The sequence below is a fragment of the Crocodylus porosus genome, unplaced genomic scaffold, assembly GCF_001723895.1.
Source record: "Crocodylus porosus isolate Cpor-Errol unplaced genomic scaffold, CroPor_comp1, whole genome shotgun sequence".
Classification (NCBI taxonomy): Eukaryota; Metazoa; Chordata; order Crocodylia; family Crocodylidae; genus Crocodylus; species Crocodylus porosus.
Genome location: NW_017728943.1, coordinates 125262661 through 125273505, shown reverse-complemented (window position 1 = coordinate 125273505; position 10845 = coordinate 125262661). Strand labels below are relative to the sequence as shown.

Genomic DNA, 10845 nt, shown 5'->3' with positions numbered 1-10845 from the left:
CCTTGGCCTTCCTAACTACCCCCCTACATTCCTGAGCAACTACAGTTTGCTCCCTAAACTCACTAAATATGTAGAGTAATTACTATACAATGACTGCAGTCTGTATAGTCTTTCTATCTGGGTGGAGTTTGAACTGAAAACCCACTTGGACTATCACAGGTTGGTTTCTGGAAAGAAATCCTTATCCCTTTTACCTACCAAGGATATAGATCCAGGACCAGCAGGTGTTTTCTGGTGGCAGCCTTTGTTGCCTCTCCAGTTAGCCAGCAACTCGGAAAAGGAAGTGGGGATTGTAAATAAGTCTGAAAGCCTAGAGGGAATTCTCCTCTTCATGCATCTGGGAACAGAGATTTAGCAGCGTTTCAGACTCAAGTGCACATGTATGAGGAGACTAGCTGCTAGCCTAAAACCGCTTGCAAAACAATTGTCATCATATCTTATAGTTTAGTCTCCAGAGGACATAATGAATAGAGTACCCTGATAAAAATGTTTACAGGGGGAAGAGTTTTCCTGTCAATAGCAAGACAGAGTGTTGAACGTCAGAGTCTTATAACTCATTTTGCTGGATTTTGGATAAACCCTTTGAAAGAGAGCCTTGTTAGAACTTGGCAGGGCTGTACTGTGCAGTTCTATTACAAAACTGTCACATGATTGTGCGGGGGAAGAACTGATAGACCTACATAGACATCACATCATGCAAAAACTTGAAAAGATGGAGGACTAGATATGGAAATATTTGTACTGATGTGGGAATGATGGCTGGAATTTTTCCCTTAAGCAACATATTTTCCATGCTGTATCTAATAAAATGCATGCCCAGTTGTGTACTTCCTGCATAAAGGGTTTTCAAAATAAAAATAAATATTCAGAGTCATCATCTCCAGCTTTTTATGCCTGTTGCTGTAAAGGAAAAGAAGGCATCGGTTTACATCTTGGCATGGAATAAATGGCACTTCAAGGCTCCACAGTGAGAGTGGGGAGTTGGGAGCCACTTTTAGTTCTGATTAGGTCAGATAAAAACTCAAAACTAAATCAGTATCCTCTGAGATTCCTCTTGAAAAGATCAAACCTCAGCATTGGAAGGTATCCAGAATCTCAGATTACCTTTTAAATGACAGAATGGGGTTTCTAAGACTGCTTGAGGTCACAACTACTGAATGGCACTAAGTATTTCTTTTGCAAGAAAAAAACTACTTCCTAAGGAAAGGTAGAGAACTAAAAATCTTATTTTGCATTAGACCAAAAAATGTGATAGCTTGTGGGATCTCTTGCATGAGCAAGGCTTAATAAGGTGAGTATGGTTTGCAGCTTCAGAATAACACATGGTATCTTGAATTCACACAGACACTCCCAAAATTAATGCTTCCTGTCTCACTGTTGAAACTCTGGCCTTACTGAAGTTGCTTGAATGTGTTGCCATTGACCACATACAAGCATTCATTTCTAACAGTGGAAAATTTCCAGAATTGATTCCAGAAGAGAGAGCAATACAAATACAATTGCCCCTTCTCCCCTGCTTCTTGCGCTTTCCTGAAACCAGGATGATGCCAATCAGGGGAAAGAATGGGGAGCAACAGGTGCTCCAGCCCTCCCATTCCCAGAGGGACTAAAGCAGCAGGGCGAAGCCTCTGCCTGTTCTTCACGCTAGAGTCCCAGGGTGAGGAGTAGTCAGAGGGCTTGTGGTACTGCTTTCTCTTCTCTGTGTCCAGTGCCTAGGAGCCAAGAGGATGGAGCAGTGTGGCAAAGCCCAGGCCAACTTCTCACGCTGAAATGAGAAACCCTGGAAGCTGAGTAGAGGGATCAGCACTGCACGTTCCCTGCCTGGTGTGTCCATAGTGTGTAAGGAACCAGCAAGGAACAGCTCCTCCCCTCCCCTCCTCTCCCCTCTCCTCATGGCTTTTTTTTAAATTCAAAACAAGTTGCAATTCAGCATTACCCAGTGGCACTGGGGAAAATATTGTCATCATTATGCAAATTGGAAAGCAAAACCAATTATGGGATGATCTAGTGCCTACTGAAGTCAAGGCAAAGAATGCCAATGATCAGGTCTTGCAAGGAGAAAATAATACTGGCCAGTCTAGATCTACTGCTCCTGAAAAGCAAAAAGGAAAAGGGAAGCAAAGAGTATAACAGCTGAGAAGAGGATTATATTCCTAGAATTGCAATAATTAATTTTTAAATCTAAGTTGCTGCTAATAAAACATGTAAGGAAAGCTGGTTCGGGCCAGTTCTTGAGTTGTACTTTGAGCTAGCAAAACACTGTAGGCAAACCCTACAATCTTACCCTAAGCTCCATTTGAGTTTTTATTTCCTTGTTTGTTGGTTGGATGTTTTTTTTATTTTGTTGGGTGTATGTGTTGCTTGTTTGTTGGATGTATTTTGCAAACTTTATATGCTTAAACTACTACAAAGATAATTATTGTTTTTTTCCCATGGAAAATACATTTAATCTATTCAGTGCTGTGACTTATTTTAACACCTATAAATATGACTTAGTGGGGGTTTTTTTGCTCTGACAATCAGCTGATTTGAATGATGATGTTTCTCCTCTTTATTGTAAAGCTTTTGCATAAAGCTGTAGTACAGCCTAATCTGTACCATAACAATTACATTGAACAGTTCTCACTGAAGATATTGTTCACTCTGTCTTGAATGCTAAAGAATAATTTCCAAGAGTCAGTTGAAATGTAGCCATCTTTTCCAGCAAAATCAAGGAATATGCAGACAGTTTCTTGGGTGAAGGAGTTAATCTTGTTTTTAACTTTTCCTGCATTATTTATAAGTACTGTCAGAAGAGAATAGATGGATTCTTAAGTGTATTTGCTTTTTTTTTCTCTTTTTCTGGTAGTATTGGAAAGGAAAATTTCAACCAGACAAAGCAGAGAAGAGCTGATAAGAAGAGGAGTGCTGAAGGAAATGCCTGAGCCAGGTGATTGCAAATAACCTAGAATTTAGCTCTTTTGCCCTAACCGTGGATATTACTAACATCAGAAGGCACATTCAGATGAGTATGCTTGTGCGGTTTGCAGTGCCACAGACCTACCTGCGCCACCACAAACCATGTGCGCTGCACGTGTGCATGTTCATCAACTACTAATTTGCAGTGTCATGGCTTTCTTTGACACTGGAGAGATCCTGATGTCAAAAAAAACAGCTGGTGCTGGTGCTGGTGCTGACCACAGCTTCCCCTGCCCCACCCGGGGCAACTTGCTAGGTGCCAGAGTACAAGGTGCTTACGGGGCATTCCCTAGGGACAAGTAGTAGAAGCACAACTATGTTTACATAGTTAGAAGGACCCATAGCATGGTTTCATGTTGTATGAATAGTGACAAAGGGTTCAATCAGGAGGAACACTTCAGGCAAAGCTGGGGGGGCACTTGGAGCCAGTTGACACAGTCCCAGAGCTGAAATCAGTCAGCTTGCACTGTTCCCACCAAGTGTTGCTGTTGATTGGCTATATGATTTTGGGACAACCTAGTAAATCCTTCCATGCAATCTGTAAAATCGGGATAATAGTGTTTTTCCCATCTTAATAAAGCAGATTTAAATCTGCAGATGAAAAATGCTAAGGATTGTTATTTTTTTGGTATTAGAGACTTGCATGGGATTTGAGTCTATCATTGCAGAAAGATGACATGAGCAATTAGAGATGAGAAGCTAAGGAGTTTGGGGCCCTGCCACTCACCATTTAAAGGTCACAGTTGTAAACCAAAGAGAGCAAACTAGCATCTTGTGTTTCAAATACTGAAAGGTACCAGGTGTAAGATCACCCAAACACCACCACCATCACACATGCTGCACTCAGATAGAGTTTGAAAGACATAATGAGCTCAGAGGAAACACCCGTTGTTGAAAAAGGCAATTAGGTTCAGTACTTGGCAAACAGAGCCAGGTGCTTTAATAAGCATGTGCAAAGCATGCTTAGCTCCTACATGCTAAATCTGATCCTGTCAGAAGGCTTTCTCCAGCATGCACATTGTTTTTAAAATACTGGTTTATGGGGGATTTTTTTATTGATTTGCTTGGTTTGGTTAAGGTTTTTTAAAATCTGTTTTTGCTAGTCACAATGATACTGCTTGTACTATTGTTGATTTAATTAAAAATCTAGATCTAATAAGAACGTAACGGCTAAAATATTTTTCCATTTCCTAAAATTAAACTAGTCATTCAGTTTGTCATGGAAATTAATAAGATTGTGTCAGGACAAAAGTAAGTGGAACTGGCTAAGAACCAACACAATATAAATATCTTACAGGATGGTTTTTGTTAAGTTTCCTAAAAATACATTTCTGCTGAAAATAATTGTTTGGCCTGGTGAATCAATAGAGTGACTGTAGGCTTAATCCTACAGATAGCTTAATATTTACACTCCCCACAGCATCATAGTTTGAATCTTTAGAAATACTGGATTATATTTGCAAGTGCTTATCCTGAAGTTTAGCTCCAAATGACATTCGTCTTTACATTGTTTATATCACTATCAGTGTGATGCTCAGGACTGCTCTGTTCTAAGTTGATCTTTGCCATGGCATGCTGTGCAAGACATTTAATATCTCATTACCCCAGTGTTACCAATAATAAAACTGATTTTTTTAAATGGTTTCTCATCTTTTGGGTGGTGCTATACAGCTTAGTTGGTTGATGTTTGTAAACAGCATTTGGGTACAATTATACTGCTTCTACAGCAGTCCCAAGAGCATTGCCATGACGTACCCCTCACCCAGCTGCTTCTGTTCCTGTTCCACATGCATCAAACTCAGGAAGGAGACATTGAAGCAGCTCCGTGGGTCACCCCCCCTATTGCTGCTTTTGGGTATACCCTAGACTAAGTCTCAAGAGCAGCAACAGAGGATGCTGTCAGAATAGTTTAACTGCCTCATTTCTGGTTTTGCCCTTAGTGAAGTGGGAGCAGGTCAGTGGCACCCTTAAAAGAGCTTCAGAGCCAATATAAATATCTGCTGTGAGGCTTGGTGAATGCAATAGATTAATAATATCCCTGCTTGGTTAGAACTAGATGTAAGGTAAGTCCTCCCCTTATGTGCTAAAAGCAGACATTCTTTGACAGTTTCCTTAACTCCCCCTTATGTCAAACAATACTGTATTATCTGCTTACTTTTTATTCATGCTGGCTCAGTACAGTAAAAGAAATGGATAAGGAGGTCAAATAATTTTTTCTCCCCCTTTAAAAAAGGGCACCCACTTCCTCTGTTTTCTAGAATGCTTTTTGCTGTACACCTGGTGGACATTTATAATTTAAAGGGTATTTTGAAAGAAGATGGAGTAGAAGCTTCAAGGTCTGAGAAAACAGGGAAGAAGCCAAATAAAGATGGGAGACTAAAGAGATGGATGAAAAAGCAGTGGTTAGCCAAGGTCAGACAGAGTTGTAAGAGATGAGCAGAGAGATTTAGTCCAGGCAAAGATATTCCCCTTGAGGGGTAGGATGAGCCAGCTTGCGAAAATGGAGGGCAGTGAGTGGGGGAGATCATTTTGGTGACGGCACCTTCTATGGGTTGAAAAAGGAAGAGGTAGGAAATCTAAGTGGGAAAGGTGACATTGAAGTCATGAAGGTCAGAGATGAAAAAGGTGCGGACAAGGATTTTTCACTATGGAGCTGCATAGGAAATAATGGATTTATGGTGGCCTGAATGAGAGGTGAGAAGGAGGACTCAAATATTACAGCAAGGTGAATGATCAGCAGGAATGAACAAGGACTTCAAAAAAGTAGAGCTCAGTTATTCTTGTACTGAGTTTGCGTGTCAAGATAACTAGACTGGGACAACCAGAGGCTTGAGACTGAACAATGGGATATGTTGAAGTTTGAGTGGGGGGTGGTATTCATAAAGTTGATAAGAGAAGCTGTATATAGTATGATGATATAGGCCAAGGCCTGGGAATGGAGCTGTCAGAAGAGGCAGCGAAGCAGCCAGAGCAAAAGCAGGAAGAGAAGCAACCTAGGGAGAGTCACAGAATCTTAAGGAGAGAGATGAGTAGGAGGGGAGCAGTCAGCTGTATCAATTGCAGCAGACACATGAGAAGGATGGTAACAGAAAAGGGAGTCTTGGAAATGACTGGGAAGAAAACTGCTTGTGCTTTCAATAAAGAGAGTGGAGTGGAGTGGAGTGGGAAGCAGGTGGTCTGGTAATAAAAGGTAGAAATGGAGAGGGGAGGAAGTCAAGTCACCATGAGCAAATAACATTTTCCAAAAGACTGAAGGAAAAGCTGAAAGATACACAGGAGGAGGGTATGAGCAAGGGAATGTTCCTTTGCAGATAGAGGAAGTAACAGCTAAATATAGATCAGTAAGAAGTCATTATTATTTGTATACCTATGATCTGGAGATCCCTGAAAATAATACATATGGACCTCTAAAATGCTTTGTTTACTGATCACTCTCCAGGGTAAAACGTCATGCTTGTTTTATACCTAAACATATTCACATAACAAAGTGCCTTTCTTTTGTGGAAATATAAACCCTGAAAAACATTGAGCAATGACAACAAATAGAGAACTAGGTCCTGAGCAGACTTTAACAGCTTTTGGATAACAGCTTTTTGTTGTCCTTCTAGATGGCGATGTAACAGTAAATTTTGAAACCTCAAATGGACACACTATAGCCATTGGTGAAGAAATCGTACAGGAAGAAAATGTAGTAAAAAGCCCAGAAGACAATGGTTCCATCTCAGAAAAAATACCAACATTGGAAGGACAAAAAGAGGATAAAAAAGGTAAACCAACCCTTCGTAATTTGTCTTCCAGGGAATAAAATGTTAACAAGCTACACTGATACCAACAATGCATATTCTGAGCCCTAGTTTGATCTGAGGACTCCCAATTACTTAGATATGTGAAGCAGAACAATAATTTCTAACATTCATACAAATGAATCTCTAAGGCTAAGTACAGACAGTCAAAAAGGCCGAGGCTGAATCGATTCAGTCTTTGCAGGTTATAATAAATTCCAGAAATTAAACTGAGAAACAACTGGACACACATTTACTTTTAATTCAGAAAATGCAGCCACATGCCTGCAGTGGCTCAGGCCAGAAGCCCTCCCCCCAATCCTTCTCTGCTGAAGCAGACAGCACAGCCCAGCCCAGGGTTGGGAAGCATGCTGGGACGATGGGGGACTGTGATTTACCTTGAACCAGAAAGAAGTCTGGGACAGAAGTTTCATAAACCAGTTTGACCCAAATCAGTTAAGTGTGATAGTACGTTCAACCAGGTTTATCTTAAACCAGTTTCAGCCATGTTGAAATGGGTTTATGCACTGAATTTATGTTCTGTTACAAGCTTAAATCAGTGGCTTTGGGCAAGTGTGTATTTTAGGTTTTTCTTCTGTGAAACTTAGAGATAATACATAGGTCAAGGTATTGCAATAGTTCTAGAGTAAAATTTTTGGATTCTGGGATTCTAGGCCATCCCTAACTGGAGGTGGATGAAACCAGCAATCCCACTCCTTGGAAGAATGCCATTAATCTCAAGGTGAGGAGGGGCACCCTTCACCTTTGCTAGAAGGCCAGTCAGCAAGAGGGTACCTAACTGTGGCCTAGTAATGAGGGCAGTCTCTCTGGGGGCAAAAATCTGGGTAAAGCTAAGGTTATTTCTGTCTTTAACCAGTGGCAGTCTAGCATAATGGGGCAGAGCTGTACTGCTACCTGGTGCATCCACAGGTGGCAGATAGTGATATGACCTTCAGGGAAGGTTACCTGTGAAATAAGCAAGGGTAACTCTGATGAATAAACAGTTGTGGACCAAGCAGCAGCAGCACCACCAGGATGTGGTGAGAACAGCAGATGCCAATGGTTTCCCTCCTGAAAAGCCACATATATCCTTTGATGGTGATGTGACATGGTGAGTATAGTTCACCACTATAATAAGCCTCCCCAGCCCCCAGCCATAGTCTACAAATCCTCAGTGGCAGAGCAGGTAGAAGAAGATGTTAGAATCCCAGCAGCTACAAAGACAGATGAAGGCTGCAGCAGAATGAGATGCACAGTCGTCTTGGTCTCCTTGCCATTGGATCAAGGTCCTTTTCTGTCAAGAGCTGTGTGGAAGCTGATGTGCAGCAGCTTCTCCATGATAAAAGAAGTTATGCACAGGTGTCTTTCATGAAAATGGCTTTTCCAGCACGTTCCTCAAGCTCTTTGGTGACCAACTGCAGTAGAGTCTGTTGATTCTGGATAGTTCTCATCAGCCATCTTCACACACACAGATAAGACAATCATGGAAGACAATCATCCTCAACTGCGAGGGATTGCCAAAAAGGACACAATCCTGGCAGCAGAGATTGGAATAAGACTGCATACTCAGACTTCTTGCTTGCCTTCCTTCTGGCCCAGCGACTTCTGCCTTTTGCAACCAAGCTTCAGAAGGAAAGAGCCCAATGCCTGGTAGCTACAGCAGTCTTCTGGGAGATGGAAAGTGGAAAGTATGAGTTTGAATGACCTCAGCCCTTGAACACAGGTTTCCCATCTCTTAAACCAGAGCTGGAACCAGCCAACTATTATTACAGAAAAGTAGGCAACACAGCCACCACTCCCAGTTGGGCACCACTCTGGCCCTTCTTTCCCAACTCCCCTTCAAAAGCTTCCAGGGTTTGATCTCTTGGAATGTTTGCCTAAGGGTCGTTTTTCTTGTTCCTAGGTTAACTTGTCAAAGGCCTCTAAAGATAAGATTGAGAATGTAAGACTTTTAAACAAACTTGTTGCAGGGCCAGGCAAAGCAAGCAATGGCTTAGGTAAGAAGATGAACTGGCTAAGGGGCAGTTATTACAAGATTTCAAAATATTACATTCAATATGACATGGGGAGCTTGCACATCTAACCACATCTATTACGATTGCCTTCCTGGGGAAAAGTGCTTACTTTTTAGGCATTAGACAAAGGACATTGTATATATGCTAAACGTTGTTATTATTTGGCCAAATCTTGAAGTCTGCAGTTATTACTACCTCATTGTCAATAGGATTTTGACAGAAAAAAACAGTGAAAGGGGATCTCAAGATTTGGCCCATAATTGCTGCCTTTTCTCTATTCAGTTTGTTGGCTAATGCACAATGGCTTTCAGTGAGAATTGCTTCCAAATTTCAGATTCTTTACTAGACTTTCCTGGAATCTAGCAGAAATGCAAAAGGTCAGGATTGTTTCATAGCTGATTGACAAGCTTGATAGCTTTCCCCACATCTTCTAGTAACCTCTTTCTAGTGATCGGTAAACTTTGTACAGCTGACAGGAGAAGTTCAGCTAAGTTACTCAGAATTTAGGTCCAAACTGTGCAAACACTATGAGTCTGTAAAATGTGGCTGAGAATTGAACGAGAACTGGAATTCTTTTGCAGTTTCTAGTGCTTCCTGCTTCTGGGTGAGGTAAGAGTATACAAGCAGACTTTTTCATGGCTATTTAACATGTCCCTGCTAGAACAAGGAGTAGGCTCAAGAAAATGAAAATAAATAAATAGAAGAGAACCCACTGAAAAGGGTTCAGATTGACTTTGCAGTAGAGTGTAATGCCAGTTGTTTTTTTTTAGCTACCTGTATATAGAACCCTGACTTCAGTTCTTGGAATATCCTTTGGATCACTTTGAAAAACAAAATAACATATTTTGTTTAATTGTCCCAGGATCCTACCTGGGTGACCCTGCAGAACTGACCAATGGAGTGAAAGGAAAGGTTCAAAGTCTGCTTCAAATTCTTACCCTCTAAGTCTGCTGTGTCAGCAGTTCCAAACCCAAGAGCTGACTGAGAAAAGAAGTAATTGGAAAACCCATTTCACTCCAGCCTCTTAAAGAATGTGAAAAGCACTGGAGAGAGGGTAACAAAATGCATGAAGTACAGATCTATTTTTAGTGAAGTGACATAGGATATCAGAAACCAGGGTTTGATATGCACTTTCATAGACTAACTAAATAAGATATATTTAGAAAGCACAAGCTTTTTTGAACCTGACTTCAGACTTACAAGACTAACTACTTCTCACTACATAGTGTCCAGCACTTCTAAGTTGAAAAGTTACCCTGTAAATATTAGAGGGCTAATCCCACAAGATACAAACCCTACCTCTTTAGTAAGCACACTCTTCTAATTTCATGGGCTAGTCTACACCTCTCGCTATTTCAGATTAACTCTGTGTGTGGACACTCCTGTTAGAATGCCCTTTTCGTGTTCAGCTGAACTTGGGCAAGCCAGGCAGAAATAGGGCATACATACTAAGGTGTTAATCAGGAATAAGTACTCAGTACCAACCCCATCTGTAGACAAGCTCTTACAGTGTGCAAAATGTGACTTGATTGACATCACTCAAGTTATTCTTCATTTACATCCCATTAAATAAGAAGACAGGCTTATTGACTTCCATGAGAGTTTAAGCCCTTTTACAACTCACCAGATCAGGCCTCAGCACATTAATATTTAACATCTGTACCAGGTAGATGTGGCATGTAGCACAAGACAGAAGGAAAAACTGATACTAGGAAAAGATAATAGACATGCTGAAGGCCTCAGAGAGAATTGGTAGTATCAGCAGTGAAGCTGGAATTCCTGGCTCACTGTCCTGTGCTCAGATCACTAGAACATGCCGCTTACTCAGATCAGAGCCATCTGCCATATAGATCAAGATTGGCAACACTGAGTGATGGAACGTGGAAAGCATTAAAAGTCAAAGGAAGAACCATACTACAGGGATTGGTAGAAACAGAAAAACTATGAGCAAACAATAGGCTGAAACATGATGTAACATGAGGTAAGCAAACGTGTACGAAACAAAAAACCCTCAGAGCTTCCTTTGTGCTGATAAACAGATCTATAAACTTTAGACCCATCTGCTGCTTGTCAGCTCACAGATGCTTTTC

At 41.1% G+C, this 10845-nt stretch overlaps 1 protein-coding gene across 4 annotated transcripts in view; it reads left to right on the top strand.

Moving 5' to 3' along the window:
* The window catches only part of PHACTR2 (phosphatase and actin regulator 2), a 237490-nt gene that overhangs the window by 178977 nt on the left and 47668 nt on the right, over positions 1-10845 (top strand). For all 4 annotated transcript variants that reach the window (XM_019550147.1, XM_019550143.1, XM_019550146.1 and 1 more), the window contains exons 3-4: positions 2849-2929; positions 6567-6725. In XM_019550147.1, the coding sequence (XP_019405692.1) occupies positions 2849-2929; positions 6567-6725 (240 nt within the window). The remainder of the gene's footprint in view (positions 1-2848; positions 2930-6566; positions 6726-10845) is intronic.